Below are 24,345 nucleotides of genomic sequence, written 5' to 3' on the forward strand. Positions count from 1 at the left end.
TGTTCGCTGTTACTATAGCGAGTATAGTTCATTGCTGTGTTTTTGCGAGCTAAAGACATTTTGGCACGAAAACGAAAACGGTCATTGTATGCTTTGCAAGGAAGGATCGAAGATGCACAAATATATCGGGAAAAAAATGTGCATAAGGCAGTTGGGCTGAGCACGCGAACAAATGCGCATCGATTAAAAGCTACAAGGGACCAGGCCTACAGGGCCGAGTCCACCGAGCGCAGTCAAGGCTAGGGTCCTAGTCGAGGCCACCTGGTGCGCCGACTTGAGGAGGCACGGGAGAGAGAGAAAGAAAAAAAAAACGAAGGGAACGTCAGGTGCCGCGAGGCGCATGCAGACCCAGAAGTACACGTGTGCGGTGGCGACTTGCAGCCGATGCAATCGTATTGGTACGCAGGCAAGCGCTACGCTTCAATGTTCGTGCGTGCCGTCACAGTGTGCTGCGCAATTAAGACGTCGGTCCACTAGTGTGACGTCACGACAGCGCGCTTCTGAACTTTTCGTCATCGGGAAGGCGCTATCAGGAAGAGCCGCCGAGGTTCCTTGTTGAATGCGTACAGACACGATAAATTGCACCTCCTCGCCCATCGCTCATTTGCGCAAGTGCACGACCGGGATTGTGCGCAGCACTCGGGTTCTGGGCAATTGGACCCCACCCACGTGGAACTGAGTTAGCGAGAGAGTAATAGGAAAAGCCCGGCGCGAAGAATGAGGAAATAAGGGCGTGAAATTTTCTTTTCCACTTCAGTTTCTATGCGCAACTTCTGCATCCGCCGCAGCTCTTTCTAACCGCAAGACGAACAAGCGCAGATGTACCTGAACTCCATGCAGATTAAACTTTCAAAATTCAGTGGCGATCTGGCGATAGTTGCGAGAGAAATGCGCTGGCATTACATTCACTGATCTATGATTTAAACCGAATTCACCACATTGGAAAGGGTTTTTCGGGAGCTCGCTCTGCACACGTCCTGCCTCTTCAATGAGCAAAGCGCAACTGACGGAGGTCCGAAGCAGACCCCCACCGTCATTTACAGTAAACAGGTGGTGCCCCAGCTGTCACGCATCGTGTTTTTAAAGAAGACGGGCCATTCTACGCAAATATAATCAAATGCATATTGTCCACAGCCGAGTAGAGTAGCCGCCAGTAAATTTTTTCGTTGATGCCATTCGATACAATAATTATTTGCAATTAGCTATCTTAATTAATGCTCTAGATGGCGTGCTGTCAGTGAATAACCTGTAGAAAATTGAAAATTTGTGGATTGATAATATTACTCTGATTATAATGTTTTGAGAAGTTCAATAATTATCAATAATAACTAATTCTGTAATTAAAGAAATACAGAAAGCACTTTGACTCTTCTCTCTCTCTCTCTCTCTCTCTCTCTCTCTATATATATATATATATATATATATATATATATATATATATATATATATATATATATATATATATATATATATATGTGTGTGTGTGTGTGTGTGTGTGTGTGTGTGTGTGTGTGTGTGTGTGTGTGTGTGTGTGTGTGTGTGTGTGTGTGTGTGTGTGTGTGTGTGCACACGCGTGACCTGCTTCCCACACTGCCCACACATACACTTCGAAGCCTGCTTTCTACACAGAACCGTCAAGGCTATTTTCTTTCGTTAGTTGTTTACGCTGCACAAGAAAGCGAAGTTAGTCCCCGCAGGATTTACGCGCCCCGACATTGAGAGGGATCGCGAATTCTGTTATGAACCATTAAATATAGCGTTATATCTCGCATTGAATTGTTGCGTTCTATATGGGAATGGATAAATCGTGCCTATGTGCCGCGGTACTGCCTCACCTCAGAGCGTAAGACAGTTTGCGGCAGTCCGAAAAAGATTACTTTGCATAGCACAGCACCTTTTCCAGGCGATTATGAGCGACAGAAGAATATTGTATCCGTTGAAATCACATAACATTTAACAAGAAAGATCATGCAGCATGATCTCCCAAACTCTAACAACTGAACCGGATAACATTCCTCGGGTGCGATGTGGTTGGTGGAACATGGGCTATCCTTGGGCTATCCATGGGGTATCTCTCTCTTTCTGAACACAATTATAGAAGCTTTAAGGTGCAAATGACTTTACTCGTCACACTGTCTTCATTACTTCGCACGAATCTGGTAGAAAGGGAAAGAAGAAAGAAAATCTAACAAAATAAATTTTACTGCGTTCATAGAAACACCTTGGTTTTGAGCCCTTCAATACAATATATTACTCACAGCTTACAATTTCCTTTATTTACAGCCGACGCTACCGTGGACGGGTTTGAAGGTCCACCGTCAATCTTGGGTAAGAACAATTCGGTCATTCATGCCATGCGAAGGGAATCTTAGCGTTTGTCGTTTCAGAGCACTCACTCAGCGCTATAAAAATTGCTTCAGAAGGACTACAAAAATTGGGTGATAATACCTAAGTTCAAGTGCAACTGTACGGGACACCAACAGCGATAATTTGGTGCCTGGTTCTTGCTGTCATGGTCTGGTTATTCTCGCAATACAGTTTAAACGTTTTGTTACATTTGTAGCTTTGGCGTACTGCTGTGAAACGACGGATGAAAGGTCCCCTACAGTAACTCGTATTAAGCATATATTGTCACTGAAACATCACGGTTTCCGAGTACAGGCTGTGACTATACGCGAAAATTACGCGCACTGAAGGGCTCCTGTTGCCGCACTCTATAGTTGATAACAATGTCAGCTCATCGGTGAGTTACGTAAGCGCATAGCTCGCTCCAAACTGCTATATCGAATATGAGCCGAGAGTATCAACCTATTTATTGGTTTCACACAGGTTGCATTATGACATAGGGTGACAAAACAGCGCCAGATTATGAATGTCTTGTCTATCGACGAATGTTGTTTGCTTGTTCGTTTGCGTGCGGGCTTGCGGGCGTGCGTGCGCGCGCGTTGGTACATCAGTTGTATGTCGTGCGGCTCAGATAAGTACTTTCGAAACGAAGGTGCCCAGTTACCCCGCTAAACTCACCAGCAGCTAGTTTCAGCTCAGGTAATGCCTCGGCTCCTCGTACATTAGTGCACGGACGGGTGGCATGGAATGCTCGCGTTTTATTTCTCCGGGTCCCGCGAAGGCGCGATTTTTCCTCTAGCTTGCACAACTCATTGACCCCGAGGTCAGCTTGCTGAAGCCATCTGGACGCGGGGTCGTACAAGAGATCTACAAACAACCCATCCGGTATGTACTACATTCGCGCACAGCGTGCAGGAGCCCGCGTATTTCAGCGTTGAGGAGGTCGGCGCGAGCTTCGGTCCCAAGCGGCGCACGCGATTGTGTGCATCTTTAACGAAGGACTTCACTTCTGAGGCTTGCATGGCTTTAGTTGCCCGCCACGTAGCTCATGGCTATATAGGATCGCGATGCTGAGCTCGAGGTCGCAGGTTCGACCCTAGCCGCGGCGGCATCAGTCCGATAAGGGCGGAATGCAAAGGCGGTAGCGTACCGTGTATTGTATGCGCGTTAAAGGAACCCAAGGTAGTCTAAATTAATTCAGAGCCCCCACTACGACGTGCATCATAATCCGATCGTGAGTTTGCCACGTGAACTGCTAGAATTACTGGCGTTAGTTTCCACGTAAAGACTGTGTCAGGCATGAGTTTTAACAATCACCTCTTTTCTTCTTTTTTAGGGAAAAAAGGACCCGTGGGAGGTATGTCGAACCTTATAATCTCTCGTTCATTTTGGCAAACTTAGGGCGCCATTGTTAGGTGATCCAGAAGGCCCATCCTGTGTACAATGCGTGGTACAGTGTAGAGCTGTAATTAGTTAGTCATGTATACTGTAAGTGCTACATACACTAGCGACCCTTTTTCTCTATTCCAACTTCTTTGTGCAATTACTCTCCCTCCGTTATTGGCACGCTAGACCACGACGCAATGAGTCCTGTAGTGCCGCGCCGCCTGGCGTTTTGTGGGACTCGACGCCAACACGAACGCGGTGCACACACTGTAAGGAAATGCTTTGCGATAGCCCCGATCAAAAGTGAGCGAACAAAGAAAACGCCATTCATGGAGTCGTCTCGACGACACTCCGGAGCTTCGAGCTCAGGTTGCCCTTGTGATCGCACCGAACATAAACGTCGCGATAAAAAAAAAGCACAAATAAAACTTTCTGCACGTTCCCATACGCTCCTGTAGACAAATCCAAGGTAGCACCAAGGAGGGGACTCACTGTACGCCCAATTTGGTCAGCGCACAAATTTTCTGCATGCGATATAGAGGGTGTCCCAACTATCGTGCACCAAGATTTAAAAATATACAAATGCCACGTAGCTGGGCGAAACCCAAAATATAGTGTTGTTTGCCGTAGTTTGGCGATACTCAGATTATTTCTTGCATTCTGCCTAATCACACAATTAGCCTTAATTAATTAATAAACTTCTCAAATATTATAATTGGATTAAAAGTGTTGATGAGACAATTGTAGAGCAACATGAAAAACTCCTGATACAGCTTTCTGTCGGTCAATACGTGCTACATAACAGTTTTTCTCCGAGCATGAAAGAAGCCCTCGAATACACGTAAAATTGCCGCGCGACTGTCCTCGAGGCACTTTGGGTGTATTCGAGGGCTTCTCTCATGCTCGGAGAAAAACTCTTATGTAGCACGTATTGACCGACAGGAAGCTGTATCGGGAGTTTTTCATGTCGCTCTACAATTTCCTCGCTGACACTCTTCTTATAGGTATGGTGTCTGAGAAGTTAATTAACTAATTAAGAGTAATTATGTAATTAGGCAGAACGCAAAAAATAATATCTCCAAGCGACGGCAAACACCATTACCTTGGTTCCGTCCAGCCACGTGGAATTTGCATGTTTTTAAACCTCGGCGCACGATAGTTGGGACACCCTGCGTACAAGACCAACTCATTGCCGGCACGTCGCGCGACGGACGGGCCGATGCGCGGCTTCTCGCCTTGCGTGCATAGCGTATAGCCACGCGCGCACTGTCGCAGCTGCGCGGAGATGCGCGCGCGTGCCGAGGGCGCCCAGCCTTGCGCGTGGCATTCAGCGCAGTTCTGTCGCGGCCCTTGGCGGCGGCGGCGGCTCCTGGCGCAGGTTCGTCGTCCTCGGTGCCCAACCCGGAGCCCGGCACGTGCTTGCCGACCAAGCAGCTGGTCGAGTTCCCAAAGCCCAGTGACCCGTCCATCATCCTGTGGCCACCGTGCACGAGGGTGCCGCGCTGCGGTGGCTGCTGCCCCAGCACCATCCTCAAGTGCGCACCCACCAAGACCACCAACGTCACCTTCAAGGTACGACCACTAACTACACAGACGTAGCTTACTGACTGACGGGTGTCTTTTAGTTTATTTATTTATTTATTTATTTATTGACTGCAGACTGACTTGTTGAGACTCAAAAGTTCTACGGGGGCAGGAATGCAAGACTAGCCAAACGAAACATCGTTAAAGCTCTACCGAACAAAAGCACGACCACAGAGCTTCGTCTGCTTACTTCTTTTCTTTCAGAATAGGTATGGGGAAAATGGGGCATGACAAGAATGCTGTTGTCAGAGTCCGGTACCAACTGTATTTTCATGAGCGATTGCAGGGCCTCATCTATGGCATATCTTCGCACACACCATTGTGCACAGCTTGGTTCATCGCATCCCACGTTACCGCCCGAGTATAGAATATCTTAAAGTTCTGTCCTAGGCTACATAACGCTAGATGGGTATGCAGGTATTTTTCGCAAGGTTTACGTTTGCACCATTTTCACGCCTGATATGGCTATAAAGTAAACAAAAAATGGTTATCGAAGTTCATTTGCCGGACCAATTGCAAGATTTGAAGCAACTAATCGTTTGCCGCTAAGATCAAATGGTGGCGGTGTTAGCGGTGACAGTGATGGCGACAATGGGACACCATCAGCATTATGTAGCACGATGGCCTCGTGGGACGGAGGCCGACTGCTGCAAGAGTTCGCGAACTCGATTACCGGCAGCAACCGCTGCATTGCGATGTAGGCTGAAATACACCCGAGTACTCTGACTATAGAGGTGCACGTTAGTTCTCTATACATGGTCATAACTAATCTCGAGCCACGGTGCCTCAAGCGTTGCTCTGAGACGTCGACCCGCCAGATCGAGCAGTCAGTGACGCGTTAGTGGCTATAGAGTGATTAAAGTGGGACGTTGTTCACGGGGTCGCACAGGTGATCAAGGCCCAGTACCCCGAACCCGGCGCGAGCAAGTTCAACTTCGTGGGCCACGAGATAGTGACGCTGGAGAAGCACGACAAGTGCAGCTGCGAGTGCAAGGAGCGGCCGACCGACTGCAACGCGCTGCAGCAGTACAACGAGTGCCGCTGCGTGTGCCGCAACAACAACGAGATGCTGTCCTGCAACGGGCCGGGCATGGTGTGGGACCCGCGCGACTGCCGCTGCAAGTGCCGCGACTACGCCGAGTGCTCCACGGGGTTCTACTACAACACGCGCAGCTGCAGGTGAGCCACACGAAGAAGACCGCGCGGTTGGCTCACTCGGTCGGCGCCCATAGTCTGACGTGTCCGTTGCGTGACATGCAGCGTGTAGGGCCCGCTATTCCGGAGGCTCAGGTCTGATAAGAAAGCACCCAACACGAATTACGTGTGCTGTCCGCTAAACACGTAGCCAAGTGCGCGCGTATACTGGGTGTTTCACGTAAAACTTGAACCAAGCTTTAAAAAAAAGAAAGATAAAGATAGAAGTAACGTAGTGCACCTTAGGCTATTGGAACCAAATGCATATTTTATTAGTCGTGCTGAGTTAATGCCTCCTCTCCCAGATTCTGGATTTGGTCAGAAGAGTGTCACGCGGCTCATATGATGAATGAGAAACTGCATGAAGCAGGCGGTGGAACCAACATGTGCTCATCAACAGCAGAGTCGCCAGTTCCGCTTATACTTAAAACTTTGTGAACCCGCCAGTCTCACGTAATTAGAAGTTATATACGTATATATCGCTTTAATAGCCGCAATTATTAAATGCGTCGCCAGTGATATGATCGCGTGTTAAAGCCATTAGCCGTATACAAGACGATGTGCGAAATACAGTAAGCAGGCTTTTCCACGCACCTAACTCGCCCTAACCAAAGATGGCAGTCCTTCCGCTAATAAGCATGCGTTTTTAAAGCTTGGACCATGTAGGAAGGAAATTAACTAAGAGGGAGCATTATGTCATGCAACCGGCCTTGGGAAGTAAACTCTCTGTGAAGCCATTCTCTTCGCGTTTTTCCTCGCACTGTCGGCCCAACATGCGACCTCTGAGACTCTGGGTTTTGACCGATATCTTCTCTGGTTTCCGGTGGTTTTTAATCGATGCGCACTTGTTCGGTTTCCCTGCCGTAGCACTAATAGCTCTGCCTGCCAGAGCGGGAGCACTAAAAACTACTGCTTGATCACGTGTTGGACTGACTCGATTATTTGGCTTCAATAGTGTTGCTTTCATTCCTGCATGGCTTGGACGGTGCGAGGAACAAAAGGCGGCAGAAATGGCTGTATACCACTCCTCACGCTGACACCCTATTTAAGATTCCAGCTTGAGGTCCACCGTCTAGGTTAGATTTAACGAGGTTTGCGGAGGATCGCAGTTTTTGCATATCGTCTATTTATTATACGGGATAACCATTTACATGTTTTCCGGAATTTTTAAAAATCACCTGTGACAGATAGCGTAATAATTGTCCTTGAACTGGACTATTCGAAGGGGCGGACATTACTATCACGAGAAATCTTAACGCATATTCAACGAATTAAATAAAAATCACAAATTAACTTCTTAATTAATTAATTTGTGGCAAATATTGTAATTTACGAATTGTAGCCAGCGGGCTTGCCTTGAAATTAATCATAAGGATGACTCCAGTTTCGAAGTATTATTTTTCAAAGTGTGGGGCGAGATAAATGGGCGTTCCAGTTATTTTTGGCGTTCAATGCATGAGAGAGCGTTTTGTTGAAAAAGTAAGTGGAATAACGGTGCATTCCTGCGGTGAGTTTGATGGCGCGTATCTCCAAACTGAGTCATTTTGGAAATTCATTCCAGGTGGTGACGCCTTGCAAACTCACCGGCTACAATTCGTGAGGAGCAATACGGTGTGCAAAGAAATTAATTGAGGCGTCAATTTCTGAATTTTGGTATTCAGTTGAATGAGTTCCGATTTCCCGATCAAGTAATGTCCGCTTCTGAGAATAATCCAGCTCAAGGACTACAATTATTGAATCTGCAGCAGACACTCTTCAAAAATTGCGAAAAACTTGTACATGATCACCTCGCATTCGTCGTGGGTTGTCTAGGCAACCGCTTTCAGCAGAGTCCAAACTTTGTGCAGAGAACTCTGTGAGTGCCTGACCATGCATAATTTTGTCACAAGGTACAATTACTTATTCAATCGAACGATGCGCACTGTGTTGTCAGAAGCAGGCTGGTACAGCATTCTTGAGAAATCCCAGCTGCATGTTTGCGACGATAGCCTCACATCTACGTTGCGTGATTTTACACACTGAACACGAATAATCACGGGAACCGAGGGGCCTGATATCTTTAATCAGCTATGTGTGAACTTAGCAAGGAATGAAGCCAAGGAAATCGTGAAGTGAGCTCTTCTTTTTTCAAATTGAATTGTCAAAATGCAGTGCCTCTACAACGAACGCCTGTACAGCGAAATCACCAGCATAAGTAAGGCCAAATTCCTATCTGTCATGCGTGTTGCCAATGCCTCTTCAACGTAGGCAGGCCACTACAACGCCTTGAAGAGTCAGCCTTCAAAAGACAAGACCACTTGCCGAAACGTTGGCTCAGGCTTTAACCTTGTTCTCGTTTTGCTCATCGTCATGAGTTTCCATCTCCAGCCTTCTCCGTGTTTTCACTGCGCTGCTTACTGTAACGCATAGGCAGGTGCAACGGCTGACGAATACGTTGCAGTTGATTACGACGGGATCATGCAGTCGTAACTGAAGGTCGACGACGCATTCGAGGTAACCTAGGAGGCAAAGAAGGCGAATGTCAATGAACGCAACAGTTATGAAGATCCTGTAAACGAACTAAGAATTTTATCAACAAGAGAGGCTTTCGACGACCTGCGTCGTTTCATTGCGTGTAGCTGCTGTGTTTCCCCGCTGAGCTTGCTGTGAACCTCGCTACGACAAGGTTTGCTGCTGTCGCACATTCCCCCTGGCGAAGTGCGTGCATGCAAGAAGAATCGGCGACTGATTTGACCAAGTGTCTATTGGACCCACGTTAAGTAAAGGTTTTCTGTTGTTGAACAGGCTCGGTTGTGAACGACACGGTGCACGTCCTCTACAGCGACTCGCATGACGAAGTATTATCGAGGTTTCGTGCACTTTTTTGTAAGGGCGTTTGACTGTAACTGTTGTAACCAAATAATGGTTAAATTATAATAGTAAGATTTCATTCGTTCGTTCGTTCGTTCGTTCGTTCGTTCGTTCGTTCGTTCGTTCGTTCGTACATACATACATACATACATACATACATACATACATACATACATACATACATACATACATACATACATACATACATACATACATACATACATACATACATACATACATACATACATACATACATACATACATACATACATACATACACGCTCTTCTAAAATTTGCCATCCCTCCTGTAACTCTACCAAGTGACTTCCTTCCCCCCCACACACGCACACGCACACACATTTTTTCCACTTTCACACTCCCAACGCTAGCGCATTAATAAGAAAGAACAAGGTACGCTTTCACGCGCACGTATGTGTCTGTGTGTTTCGTAATAATTTATTAAAAATAATCGTAACCTCACAAATTGAACCATTGGGCGTAATTGTTTTGACAGCCAGATTTAAGAACAAATAAATGGATAGTTCATCTCCCCTATGCGTCACTGGTTTCACTGCCTGTTGGCATCATATGGCTGTCCACAAACTGCAAGTTGTTCGAATAAACAAGAAATAAATACCGCGGGTAATATATTAATCGATGGAATCGCATCCGTTACTTTCATGGTGATAATACCGAACAGCAGATATCAGTGTATATACTCTGCATTCTACTCGTTGCAGAAGACATGCAAATTTCCGTTGCAACAGGTTTCTTTAAGTCAACACCACTTAGCCGTCTTCGCTTCTCCTATATCGCGGTGCAAGTACTTCGTTCAGTTCTCGAAACGTGGCGCCGTAATCTCACACTGTCTCAATATCTCACACCGTCTGGACAACCTAGCCTGAGGCGAAAAAAAAAAAAAAAAAAGAAGCCGTGCGACTTCTTCCTTGTTGGCAAAAATCACTGGTTTTTCTCCCTCGTACAGCGCCTAATTTGTATGCAGTACGTATTACGCCATTGCCAAGACACTGCTCTGTTTTTCACTCGTGATTTCCAGTGTATCCCCGGTTTTCTGACCTCATACATTCCAACTCGCAGAGTGTCTACAAGGAAACGTTTCTTCAAACACATGAATAATCGAAACGCGCGGATTCTTTGTTACTGCTATTTTAACACTCTCTATAGCGCAACTGTATTTCCTTGTTTTCGTCGAAGTTCACTGCGCACATGTGCCCCTTTTCCTTGTGTTCGACCTCGTTCTCAGTATTGTCACACCATGGTAGACAGTGTACAGATTTTTCTTCTTCTTCCTTTCATTATTTTCTTTTTCTTTTTTGGCGGCGCAGGTGCAGCTGTTCAGGTGAAATACTTGAAGAAACATACACTATTCGTAAAACCTATCGCAACGTTCAGCTGACTAATTAATAAATATTGCACGTAAATACTCGATTTAGCGCGCATTTTCCAATTGCGACATTTGAGCCGCACTGCAGAGTGAAGTCAGATCTGCTTGGCAGAAATTCCACGACTAGCACTAATTTTGAGGTATCCGTCCTCAATATAAGCTACGAAATATGATCCGGCTTCCAGGTAATATTTTCCCCAAAATTCTCCTTCGAAACCTGCTTGGCAAATATAAGTGGAATGCCAATGTACATGCTTCACATGGCGCCATTTCAGGGACGGATGTCTCGAAACTAGTGTTCGCTACACTTTGAGTATTTCTACAAATAATAATATTTGGGCTTTTACGTGCCAAAACCACTTTCTGAGTATGAGACACGCCGTAGTGGAGGACTCCGGAAATTTTGACCACCTGGGGTTCTTTAACGTGCACCTAAATCTAAGCACACGGGTGTTTTCGCATTTCGCCCCCATCGAAATGCGGCCGCCGTGGCCGATTTCTACAAATTGAAAATGAACTTGCTGCCCCGCCTGAATGGCGCAATTGAAACTTGAGCCCTAATTTCAGCAATTAAAATAAAAATAAATTTATTTTGCATTTGTGATGGGCTGTACTACGCGTTTTTTTTAACATAATCTGCCCATGTTCAAGTTCAGGCGATCTCTTCCTTATTTGTTTTTTCTCGCCGGAATTCAAAAAGCACGCGGTACGCATTCAAGATGCCAAGTCACGTGGCCAAGAGTGCTTTGACAAAACGAGCACGTTTCGAGTATACGCCCAGGTGCGCGTTCGTTTCAAGGTGACCGGCTACATGGGAAAACCTGCAAGCGGTGTCAGTGCGAGCATGGCGCAGCGGAGCCGAACAACACAGAGGCCGTGGACACGCGTATCACACACACGCCCCCCTCCGGTAGCATGCGATGCCAGACGAGTCCGTGCGCGTCGTTGACACCCAATAAAGTAAAAGGTCTCAAACCGCGCTGTTTAGTATAAGCTAAACAGCGCGGTCCACGAGGTAAATGAACTGCCAGAGGCCCTCTCGTTTTGTCTCTAGCGCCGGCCGTATCGATCCATTCATGCGCTGTAGTTGTTCGCTGTAGAATGTTCTTCGCGTACGTTGGCGCATGGCGCAATTGACAATGCGAACGAGTAATGATGTTTCCTGGCCGTATTAAAAGAGAGTCTTTTCTTTTTTTTGCGACTCGGTCCTTGTTGACCGCCGATGCTGCTGCTATTGCTGCTCTCATGCCGAATAACTCTCAAATCGAAAATAAAATAATTTCGTGTCTGAAGGTGGGGTTAAAAATTAAATTATTAGGTTTTTCGCGCGTGCCAGAACCACGACTTGATTATGAGGCACGCCGTAGTGGGTGACTCTGGATTAATTTCGACCACCTGGCGTTATTTAACGCGCACCCAATGCACGGTGCACGCGCATTGGATCGCGGGATTTGGTCCCGCGACCTCGTGCTCAGCGCCAAAGCCGCTAAGCAACCACGGCGGTGATACCGAACCTCGCTCTCGCACGACAACAGCACGATGCTCGAGCCACGAGGCCGCGATCGCACGGATGATTCTCTCGTGCCAACAGCAACTAGCCATTTGGGACGATTGATGCGTGCGCGCACGTCACGCATAGAACCTGCGAGACCTGTACACGTGCCAGTTTCCTTTAGGTGGCCACTGAAACGGGCGAATAATCGTCAGAAAAGCTTGCCACTGTTCTACGTGCCGTACTTTCCTCCGCGCGCAGCTCTCCTTAACATTCTTCCCTCAGTAAACATCAGATATCGCCTATACGTTATCGTGACGGTCACTACGTGGACACCTCACAGTATGAATTCACACGGCCGCATGTTTGTATTTCAACATAGCTTCTGCACCATAGAGTGCATAAACATGAACATTGCATGAAATTACACGTTGCGCGGATTCACAATAAATACATTTGTAAGCAACGCATTTAGTTTTGTGGCACCTAATTACCCGCTTCACGAAAGCTTCGTTTCACGCATATTTAAACATGCGTTTTGTATGATTGCGTATACGTAATATTTTTGTTCGCGTTCACTCATCTTCTATCGTACTCTTTATCTTTTTTTTTTCGTACATAAAGCTAACTGAGAGAAAAAAAAAAGATGGAAGCCGAGAAAGTGGTTTGAATTGCAGTTCGAAATATTACTGTACCGCGCAGTTTCCGGCAGTTCGACAAAAGTAAGCGCTTGCGCATACATAGAGTAATGCAAATATACATGAAATAATCCTTACAACGTATTCAGGCATAGCTATTTGCTCGAACACGTGCAATTTTATTCCTACCGATCGCGATGCATGGCTCAGTAGCTACATGGGACTTAATACTGAGCATTGACCGAATTCAGTCGTTAAGATGTCCTTTTTTAAAGCCTATTTACGGCCTTAGTCTATTGAAAGAAAATCCATAAAGATGTCTATGTCTTTTATGGTGGCCTCCTGCCTTGCGTAAACGACACAATCTGCCAACTACGTTGGCAGGTGGTAAAAAATAGAACCAAAGGAACAGGATCGCCGCGCTGTAGGCCGGCTTCACGGTGCACATCTGGAATGCATGTGGAAACCCCATCTGTCGTGCTTACTCCCGCCTTATTTTAGAGCGCAGCTCTTTGGCGTCCGTTCCTGGGTTTCGCGTCGTCGTCGGCGTTGTCGTCGACCTCGTAACCAGCTCCGCCCCCCTTTCATCCCCCCAGCGCTAGCAGCGACCGACTGATACCGCTGGATGCCGCTGACGCCGCTAGAGAGTCAAGATAACGTGACTGCATAGAACACCGTCGCCGCCATGCAGAAAGAGGAGGAAAGGGTCCCCCCCCCCCTGTTCTTGTGTGGCGGATAGGGTGCTCTTCAGTTGCCGACGCGCCGGTTATTTCACGTAGGCCCCGGCACGTCGACGAATACGTGACCACCTTCCCACGGCTAGACCTGGTTCTTAGCGCTGCGGAAGCGAGGGTATCATATTGTTTGTGTCGGCATCGGCGGCGTTGTCCCTGAAACCAACTCCGCAGCTGGGGTTGACTCACTATCGGCGTCAGCGGCATCAGTCAGTCGCTGCTATCTCTTCCCTCCTCCCTTTATCGTGTTGTCCGCTTGCTGCGCGCGCTTCTGCCCCCATCGTTTGCCGCTGGGTGTACACGCCGCCCCCCTCCCCCCTCTTCCTGCGAGTCTCCGGTTGTCAAAGCGCCGGCTCGAACTTAATTCCTTTCTTCGCTCCTCCTCCAATGCAACCCCTGTGCGGTGGCAATCAGAGAGCCAGATCGGTGGCGGCGGATCTGTATATGTGCACCGCCCGAGCCGAAATTGCCGCTGCCGTTCGCCCTGTGCGGTGGCAATCAGAGAGCCAGATCGGTGGCGGCTTGACATAAAGACAAACAGCAATTTCCTAACACTTATGCGGGAGAACATCCCGTTCCTCTCGCTCGTAACGCGTCCCACGGCTGTGACAACCTCGCGAGGCACTTGTATAGATCTCGTCTTTGAGAATCAAGCATTGGTGTACCAAGTCGAACATATATCAGTCTATTTCTCCGACCACAAAGCTTCCTTCATGACTGTCAAGAACTGTTACTGGAGTCTTTGTTAAAGGAATACGTGTGAAAAATAAAAAAAAAATTCTGTGATAGCGCATACATGTGTTGCTCGATTTCTTTGCCTCAATCTATCGAAAAGGTGAAACAGCTTATTTGCTGCGCTCAAATTTCGCATTAGGAAGTAACGTAATCGTCGGTAATTTTTTATATCGTGAGTAACGCTGCGAAACAAGACGTTGGCAGCTACAGAATGCGCTGGCTATATAGGGAAGGTAACGCCGATGTGACGACACCGTTCTTAACAACCTAGGTGGCGGGGCTCACCTTCGCGAAAAACAAAAGCTCTTTTTAGACGCCCACTTCAAGGCTGTCGGTGTAAAGGTTTGTTCATGCGCCCGTTTGATATTTTTCATGCTGCGCACGAGAATGGACAAGATAAATAAAGTCGGCAGTTTTTCGCGATCTACGTTCAAACGCTTATCAGTTCGTTTGCTATACACTTATCACAGCAGTGAACAAAAAAGCAAGCAAACTCTGCTTTTATATTCGTATTTGTAGTGAATTAAAGTGCCAAGTTATACCAACGTCACTGTTGAAAAAACTTAGTTCATAACGGGCTTCCGCACAGTAAGCGAGTCAACAGCGACATCGTTAATTTGTCGCACCAGGAGCCGACACATTTCGAAAACAGCGCGGCTGCGAGTGGGAAACATGATGTATGCCTTGATAGATAATCAAATTACAAGCTCTGTATCGATCGGCATGCGCGCGGAGCCGCACATCTGCATGTTGAGCTGGATTAACGCGATGCTAGGAATTGCGCCACTAGCAGCCCGTTTGCATCGCGCGCGCGTGCGTGCGTGTGCGTGTGCGTGTGTGTGTGTGTGTCTGTGTGTGTGCGTGTGTGCTGTTAGGTATGGCCGGACGCCAAGGGCGATACGTCATCTCCCTACCTTCTACATTGGTCGGACGCCAAGGGCGATACGTCATCCCCCTACCCTCTACTTGGTCGAACACCACGGGCGATACGTCATCCCCCTACCCTCTATTCGGCCGGACCCCTCGGCGCCGAAGAGGTCATTCACCCGACCTTCTCCCCGGATTCGTCGAAAAGAGGATCGACTTCTCCTGCCCGTGCTCGGTAATGCAGGAGGAGGGGCCCTCTCTCTGTGCCTGTCACGTGTCATCGACGGAGGCAAGATCCCGCCCACACTTGTAGAGAGCCTATTTAAGGGGCTCCAAAATGTACTTGTGATATACTTCTTACTTCATACTTTTCTTATTTTCTTTCAACTACCTTTGAATAAACCGTGCAAGTTTCGCACTAGCAAATCGTCTCGCGCCCTTGCTCGGTCGCCATGGTCTACCGGATGCCTGCAGCCCGCCGACAACGCCACGCTACCCAATAAGTAATGTCGGTCGAGCTTCGATAGGCAGGCGCCGCTACTTCTCGGCAGCAGTACGGTACGCTACCCTGGAGTACGCAAGAAACAGGTTGCTAGCGGTGGGATCGCCCATGAAGTGCAACAGTGCGTGTGTGTGTGTGCGTGCGTGTGCGTGCGTGCGTGTGCGTGCGTGTGTGCGTGCGTGCGTGCGTGTGTGCGTGTGTGTGTGTGTGTGTGTGTGTGTGTGTGTGTGTGTGTGTGTGTGTGTGTGTGTGTGTGTGTGTGTGTGTGTGTGTGTGTGTGTGTGTGTGTGTGTGTGTGTGTGTGTGTGTGTGTGTGTGTGTGTGTGTGTGCACGCACACACCACTCACGGTCGAAATCGTTCCTTCAGGTCGCCAGCCCTTCCTTTATTTCTTGTTGCCCTTTTTTAATTATTATTGTACACAGGACGAGAGCGTGGTGCCGATGCGCGAAAGCCGCATGACGCTTTGTGAGCGATGTGTGAGTGAGGGAGTTAGAACATTATTTAGGTCCTGAGGTGAAAGAAAATCAATCCGGCGGCTCCATCCAGGTCGGGGCCGGTAGACAGAGTCCTTCGGCGACGGCCCGGGCCCTCTGGACAGCCTTGAGCTGGGCGATGAACTCTGTGCTTCTGAGCGCTGTGTTTCGCCTTTGGTTTGTCTATATTAAGGCAAACTAAGCACCTTCCAGACCACAGATAGCCTGTTTCTCCTCTTAATATAGCCCACGTACCGCATGGCCACTCTCTACTTAGGTTCAGTACATAAACGTTCATCTAAAGCGATTGCACTATGTGCCCATGTAAAAATGCACTTTGAAAGCTTTAGTGCGTGTCATTCTGTTTCCACCCACGCCTGAACCCATAAGTGTGTTTCATGGGGATAATATGACCCAGTACGTGTTAATTCCCTGGCAATTACACAATCAACAGAACACAGAGAAACTTGGCCAGTGTGCCAGCTCCCTCGAACTATATAGGATGACATGTCCAAGCATGTAGGGACGGGCAATGTAATATGAGTAATTACTGGCTCATTGTGAAGGGCCGAAAAAAAGAGTAAGAACAAAACGCCAGCCTTGGGATCTGCACAACCATCAGTGTCATCCCAACAGGGGGTGTTTCGTCGAACTCTAGACGACGACGTCTGGCATTTCCCGGGCGAAAACACCACGTTTCAATCCCTGACACGACCTTGTAGCGAGACACGGGCCTTGTATTAAATCCCCGAAACAAATTTGACAGCACGGAGAAGTTAGCAGGACTTAGTTAGTTCATCTTGGGAACAGCGCGCAAGAAAACGGGCGTACGGAGGGGCAACACAAGGCAGCGCTGCCGTCTAATCTTGCCTTTCTATACGACCAGTTCTTTCACACTGTTCCTGGTTCACGCTAGCAGTAGCTGCTAACGTGAGCCAGAAATAATGACGAATAAATTTATTTATTTATTTATTTATTTATTTATTTATTTATTTATTTATTTATTTATCTATTTATTTAATGAACCTATATAGGCCATCAAGTGAGCGTAATACTAAGGGGAGAAGAGGCTGCCGCGGGCTAAGAAAGAGCAGACTCGTGTCAGCCATTCCTCTCTTCTGTCACTTTGAGCGACCTAGGTATACGCTTGAGGAACGCGTCCTTATCTAGTCCGATGGAATGGAGGACAACTGATAAGGGTGCTGTCCCCCAGTGGTGGGAGTTCAGATCTCAGCCGGCCGTCATCCTCCATGCAATCGGCTCAGTTAACGGCTCCGGTACCACACGAGCGATGGGCGTTGTTGTTTTGAGGTGGATGTTCTTATTTTTTTCCGACTAGCTCGAGCCAATATAATCCGGCGGATGTAACACGCTGGATAGTGCTCTGTGCTCGAGCCACTTTCCAGCGCCTTGTTACGCGTCGATAATGTCCTCTCATATCCGGAACAATGTTTCCCTTAGGTTGGAAGAATATGCTCATTGGTCGGCACCATGTCTGAGAGAATTTTAGCATTCACAAGTGACGTTTCTTCCTTTCCAGCTGTAACAGGAGTTCCTTTCTTAATTTATCCAGTACCTCGAGGAGGCCCGGGTTCTTTTCTTTGCAGGCTGCTTTATATCTACACATTGTCGTACTTCATAACTGCATTCAGTCAAGAGGACGACTAACTGGTTCGCCCCTTCTCTAGGAAGGGGAATCGGAAATCGTACCATCTGGTATACGGTACCCTGGCAGCTAGCACAAAGAGTTTATTTATTGTTTCATATAATACTGCGGGGATTAAGCACTTATAACACAAGTGCTCTGGCGATTCATTGTCATTGCAGAATGGGCAGCTATCGTCAGATGAATTATTGCAAACACGGATGACTCATTTCCCGATTAGCGAGAAACCTCTTGAGAATCGCCACATGAACGCCGAGCACCTTGAAACTAGAAAGTTCGCCATCATGAGGTACCAGCTTAGTTTTACTAGAGGTCTGTTGTACTGCACCAAGGGGCTTAATATGTCTGGTGCCAAGTAATCGAGGAGAACCTTTGGTCTTCCCTATCTGAATTGGGTAGGCTATCTCCCTGCCTTTCATCTACTAAAGTATCTCTCTCTTGCAGGGCTTCTTTCAACTTGCATAGTGCGTCGTGGACGTCTTTATACCTATCAAAGGGGAGTGTGGCTTCCGAAAGAAGCACTGGAGTGAGGGAGCGGCTTTGATTTGGGCTATCATCCTGTTCATCTTCCACTGGACTGTTCTATTCGCAGTCACTAGCTGTAGGTCGGAGCACTGCGTCTACGCAGTATACGAGCCGAGAAGACCGATACTGTGCGGCGTTGTGTCGGGCCAATACGGAGAACGATTCGGCGCAGCAGCTGGCAGCTACTCACGAACCCGGCACAAGGGGCTGGCAGGTCACGCTGCTGCGCTCCTTGTCATATATAGCTTTCGAAGCCCGCGGCATAAGCTTCCTTTTCCTTGTGGTAACATAAATATGGATGCCAAGAGAACCGAGTGGAAGTTGTAACCGTTTGTGATGACGAGAGAAAAGTGCGAAGATGTCAGTGGTATAGAGAGGGTAACGGCCAATTTGCATTACCCATCATGCACTTTAGTAAAGCAATGGACAGGGCTATACTTGGTGGGCGTTAATGATTGTGTTTCGCTTAGTATTACACTGGTGGAAGAGCTAAAGAACGAACATGAAAGAATAAAAAGACGTACTTGGCACCTGCTGGGTCTGAGTGCGCGCTCAGCTCGTACAGAGCGGCTTCGCGCGCTGTCGTGCAAAAACTGCATACATGGCGCGTCGTCGATGCCGAGCGTTTGAGTCTGTCGTGCCGTATGTCGCCAGAGCGGGGCCGGAATAACCTGATGATTATGTTCCACCGCTGATCCTCCACCCACCTCGATGGCTATGACGTTCGGCTGCCGAGCAGGAGGTCGCGGGTTCGATCCCGACCGCTGCAGACGGAGTGCAAGAACGCTCGTGCGTTGTCTGCGCGTCTAGGAACCTCCAGGTGGTCCTCCAACTTTTTTTTTATCTTGCTTGTTGAGATGACAGTATTAACATTGAGAATTCACCTCCCACCGGTACCTTGAGCAAGTGAGAATGGGCATGGGTTCGGAGTTAGGACGTGGCCTTATTTCTTTGTCATTTGGTCTAAAGTCGAAGTCGTGAAAATCTGCGGCGCTCCGTTTTCCAAGGACCATTGTCGGCTGAGCGAGTACACTAGCTAATTTTTTTTTTTATTCGAAAGACTGAGTCACTCTGTCAGCTATTACCACACCATTCATTGCAATATTGTTCACTGACCACATCGCATTGTTCACCGTGCAAAACCTCGCAGCAAGCAAGGTGCGTCGAACTGGGTCGCGTAATGCCTGTAGTGCGAAGTTTAAAAAAAAAGAAATGACTAAAGTGTATACATAACTCAGGTTGTCGCAGGTCATTTACAGCGCACAGCTGTATAGAAAATTGCCATTCTTCTGAAAACACAGCCGGCCCTCTTGCTTATGTTACGTGCGGTCACGCTGTGTTGGTTTGATTAATGTAGAAGCTGAATTTCATTGTGTCACTATTTTGCTTTTTTGCATAGACTCGCGTGCAGCAACAGTCAGCAGTATACCCTTCGCAGTGGCTCAGTAGCTATGGCGTTCTGTTGCGATCATGAGGCCGCGGATTGGAAATTTGCCGCCGCGGCTGTGGCATTCCGATGGGGGCGGGATGCGAAATAAGACTGTCGTACCGTGCATTGGGTTAAAAAAAACCTGGTGGTCAAATGAATTCAGAGCTCTCCGCACGACGTCCCGCATAACCCAATACGCAGTTTCAGGACGTTAAACCCCACTGTTAATTTAACAGTAGTAGCCGTCGTAACTGTACCACGTTTCATATCCGTGTCGTGGCATGGCTACCTTTAGGCTCCTTTTTTTTTCGGCTTTTGTCGTCTCTTATTTCTCGGATCGCAGGCGTGACGTGACTGCCGGCGACGACCAGCTGTTGCTATGCGTTTCGCTTCGCTTGAGGCCTTTGAAAAAAAAGCTTGACGGCTTCGAGCTCCTTCGTCTTTTTTTCCTTCTCTCTGTTCATGCTCTGAACTACGTGACACGTTTTATCGCGAGGTTGACGGCACGTCGCGGAACAATACCTCAGACAGCCGCCCTCCCTCACTGAACGATAAAGGTCGCATGCAATTCCGTTACCGACTGGGATCACTACGTGTATTTTTACGCCGTTGCAGCTTCTTATCTGAAAAGCCAACAAAGGTCAGACATTTCTTTTTTTTGCAGCAGGAACACGACGGAAGCACTTCTGCTGAACAGACCGCAACAGTTGCAGTTGAGGTTCGCCTCGATGTTAGTGAATGAAACTTGAAGATGTGGATGTTGCGAAGTCACATTACAGTAGGCAAGGCAGTGACGCAAATTGCAAAAGAGTTAACTGTTTATTAGGGTAGAATAGGTAAGCGATAGAATGGAAACTCTTTATACGGACATCAAACTACGGGTCAAAAGTTAGAATTTTGGTCTTCTTTCTCTTAACCGAATCTCCACCGAATCCCCCTCCAACGGCCCTTCACGCATATAAAAGTATCCCCAACACCCTCCTCGCTCCATTGTTCATCCAATCACATCGCGGTATGCGCAATTTGCACACAACGGGGCTCCAGGGTGACACTATTCGTAGTTCCAATACGTCAAGGCCGTTGTCACAAATGCTTTGCAGCGCAACGAGTCTCTTGTCTCACAAACTCGCAAGACACACTCCCTCGAAGAAAACACTTCCACGTCCCGTTGGGGCATCTGGTCCATTTGCAGAATGTCTTGGCATAGTGCGGTTCTGCGTCGAAGGGCTGACTTCAAAGCCCCGACTCACAGTCTGCTCGCTTACGCGCTCTTCGTAAACCGCGGCTTCTCCACGCAGGATGGCTATAACTCTCCGCCGCCGTCTTGGTGTCGAACCACGCGTCTCTTTTGACCACCGCGCGTGATCCTTACATGCAGCCGCCCGCACAAACAACGCTGAATGCCACTGTTGCCCTCGCGAAATCCGCTTACAGAATGTAGTTTTTAAATCGTCTTCATTCCCCCATCCACTGGTAGTAAAATAAGCGGCCCGAAGCCGTGGTCTCTCTGCCAATAACGCGTCCGTTATAGTGCTAGAAGTGACACCTAAATATGTTAGAAACAGAGTCATGTCTAGTTTGTTAAAGTTACTTTCTGAGGTTCCACGTGTCAAGACCATGACCTGATTATGAGACACGCCGTATAGTGGGGGGACTCCAGATTGATTCTGACCACCTGGGGTTCCTTAAGGTGAATTCAATGCGCAGTACACGGGAGTTCTTGAATTTCGTCCCACCGCACGTATGTACGTCTTCATGGCGCACGTAAACCACGGAAACGCAATAACGTTCGGAGCATGCGCAGCGAAGACAACGCTGTTTCTTTACCTGAGTAATGCGCTTACGTTTTGTTGCAAACGCTATTCTAAATCTGTGATTCAAGTGAAGCGTCAGCGTCTATCGTAACTCCCGATGGTCGACTTTCACTGGCATTTACTTGCTTTATCTGTGCAGGAACGACCATTTTCTCACGTGTTGAAAATCCACTTACAATCGGTATATCCCAGAATACAACACAGCTCTACATAAAACACAAGTAAAACATGATTCCGTTTCGTGGCCTGACCTGCGTTATTCGGGGGCTTTTAGAAAACTTCATTTCAAGTTCATCGATAAACGTACTACAGGAAAAAAACAATATCGGCAGCGCATAACTACGCTGCACCTTCGTCAAGCTGCACCTGTACCGTCAAATTCATTTTTGCTTTGCTTATTAAAGGCCAAGGATTTGGACACCCTTTAAGTGCACCCTTTCGCCAGTCTGTCCAAGTCATCCATGATGCTCCTCCCTCTCTATAGTGCTCTCCAATGCTCCCTTTCTGATACCACAATACTTTTTTCCTCTTCCCATTTCGCCAGCACCGGCCAGAGAGGGAAATAGTTGTGACTATTCATAAATCGGAAACCCAAGTCCGCATCTCATATATGGACATTAAGATGTGTTCAGACGCTCGTATACTTGGAAGGCATATACTTCGAGACCGCCTGGGCTTGATCTGCGGGGACCTTCAGGAGTGATGCGGTGGCGCCTTCGTGGTGGAGCCAGCTATACTCATCCATATAGTTGTTACTTCAGGTGAAAGAGTGGACGTTGAGACCATAAAGGTGGCGCACCTAATATGTATAGTACGTAGTGCGCTGTGGTTAAGGGATAGGCGTTGCAATCCTTGAGAATCGTGGCGGCGGCGACTTATGTGGAGTACGCGGTATGATACTACGCAACGCTTAGTACCTGCCTTATATCAGTGCAGCATCGCCTCTACCGAGTTGTAGGGGACAAGGAGGCATCATTTGACGATCGGTGCGCTATTCCTGCTGCAGTGTGCGGCGATGTCTTCCGCTGAGTGCTCTGGATAGAGATATTAAACGTACCTTAGGTCGGACTTCCCGCAATTACCAATACACCTTTTCTCTCTCTTCCTTCTTTCAAGATGTGAGCAGCTGGGACGATCTCGCATCGCGCCCCGGATTCGGCAGCCGCTGCCCAGGCTGTACGCGCCGTACACGGACAACAGGGAGAACGTGCAGTCCAGGAGCTACCGCAACTTGGACCTGTTCATCGGCGACGATTACTCGAGGCCGTACGCGGACGCCGAGCACGCGCCCACCGTGCGCCGAGACCTGTCCACGAAGACCACGATGACCTCGCACAGTTCCTCTTCGTCCGCGACAGCCGCCTCAACATCGGCGGTAACGCCGCGATCGCCGCAGCGTTCGACGGCGACGCCCTGGTCGTCCACGCCGAGGCCACATCGCGCCGTCGAGGAGCAGCGTGGCGCACGCACAGCGTAGCACCAAAAGTGTAAATGCTTCGAACAGAAAACTGTGTGCTTTCTTGCCGAGCGTGCCTTCGAGTGGGAGTGCTGGCCGTGTGTGGGGCTTTCAAAGGGGTCGAGGGGTAACGTTCGTCGCAACAACCATGGCCTGCGGGAGTAGGCGGAGGCCGCGCCACAACGATGGCCCGATCTCGGAGGCAGTGTCACGACCCGGCCGAAATGGACGGACGTACGTGCGGGGACTTGCTGCCTTGTTTGTTGATCATGCGCTTCAGTGTGTGCTGCTGAGATTGTGTGAGGAAAGGCGTGGACACTATTTCTGAGAGGTCGCATGGCTCAGGCAGCCGTCGATGCATCACTGTTGCGCAAGTGCACCGCGCCTCCTTGTGGCGCGAGGGCGAAAGTGCGTGGCTGCGTGCGCTGTCGAGTGAATAAAGAACTCGCACCTCTGGCGACTCATTTTATGTCGTTGGTGATGACGTCGGTGATCGCGAGCGAATGTGAAGCTGCAATATATGACAGAATTTATGGAAGCCTCTTTTCTCTCTCAAGACAGCAAAACGGCAGTCATGTGTGGGATATTGGTTGTATGAACTAAAATTGTCGCCGCTTGAAAGATTTAGTTTTAAGAAACAGTTTTGAGTATACGTAGGACTTAAAATGAATGTATCAGTTGTCCTCATACCTTTGAACTATTTGTGTTTGCAGCGCCATGGACAAACAAGGTTGACTTCGACTTTCCAAGCGTACTGGTCCAAAGAGATTCTATTCTATGTATATTCCGTCCATTTATACCTGTCGAAAAGAATCTGAGGGTCTCGAGCGAGGTGTTCACTGACACGGAATCGAAAGAATACATTTCTACGAGTAAACATCCAACGCGAATGTGCTCGAAGCAGCTTCACCAGTGTACTTGACTCAATACAAGAGCAGGGATACCCGCGTAATGATAAAATCTCGAGCTTTGACGAAAAAATAAACTTTAGTAAAAAGAATGGTCCGGCACTTTTGGTTGTGGTGGCGTCAGGTGGCGGCTCGAAGTCCTTGGACTCGGGCGGCATCTTCGGCTTGCCGGAAATAAATAAAAATTTCCGTGCAATTATTTAAATAAAAGGCCTTCGCCACTGTTTATATTTTGCGCTGTGGTCCTTCATTGTTCCAAAGAGCAGCGCGTATTGAAACTCCCGCAAATGTAGCCCTGTTGCGATCAAGTGCTTCAGTGAAAATATGTGGCGCAAACAA

At 48.1% G+C, this 24,345-nt stretch overlaps 1 protein-coding gene across 4 annotated transcripts in view; it reads left to right on the plus strand.

The window, feature by feature from the left end:
• LOC142578736 (uncharacterized) overlaps nt 1-23,567 on the plus strand; it is a 77,415-nt gene extending 53,848 nt beyond the window's left edge. For 2 of the 4 annotated variants that reach the window (XM_075688253.1, XM_075688255.1), the window contains exons 3-7: nt 2,284-2,328; nt 3,683-3,703; nt 5,069-5,304; nt 6,206-6,495; nt 22,759-23,567. In XM_075688253.1, coding sequence (XP_075544368.1) covers nt 2,284-2,328; nt 3,683-3,703; nt 5,069-5,304; nt 6,206-6,495; nt 22,759-23,119 — 953 coding nt within the window. In that variant the 3' untranslated portion in view covers nt 23,120-23,567. The remainder of the gene's footprint in view (nt 1-2,283; nt 2,329-3,682; nt 3,704-5,068; nt 5,305-6,205; nt 6,496-22,758) is intronic. The other 2 variants (XM_075688254.1, XM_075688256.1) reach the window with 1 other exon arrangement.
• The last annotated feature ends 778 nt before the right edge of the window (nt 23,568-24,345 follow it).

The sequence above is a fragment of the Dermacentor variabilis genome, chromosome 4, assembly GCF_050947875.1.
Source record: "Dermacentor variabilis isolate Ectoservices chromosome 4, ASM5094787v1, whole genome shotgun sequence".
Classification (NCBI taxonomy): Eukaryota; Metazoa; Arthropoda; class Arachnida; order Ixodida; family Ixodidae; genus Dermacentor; species Dermacentor variabilis.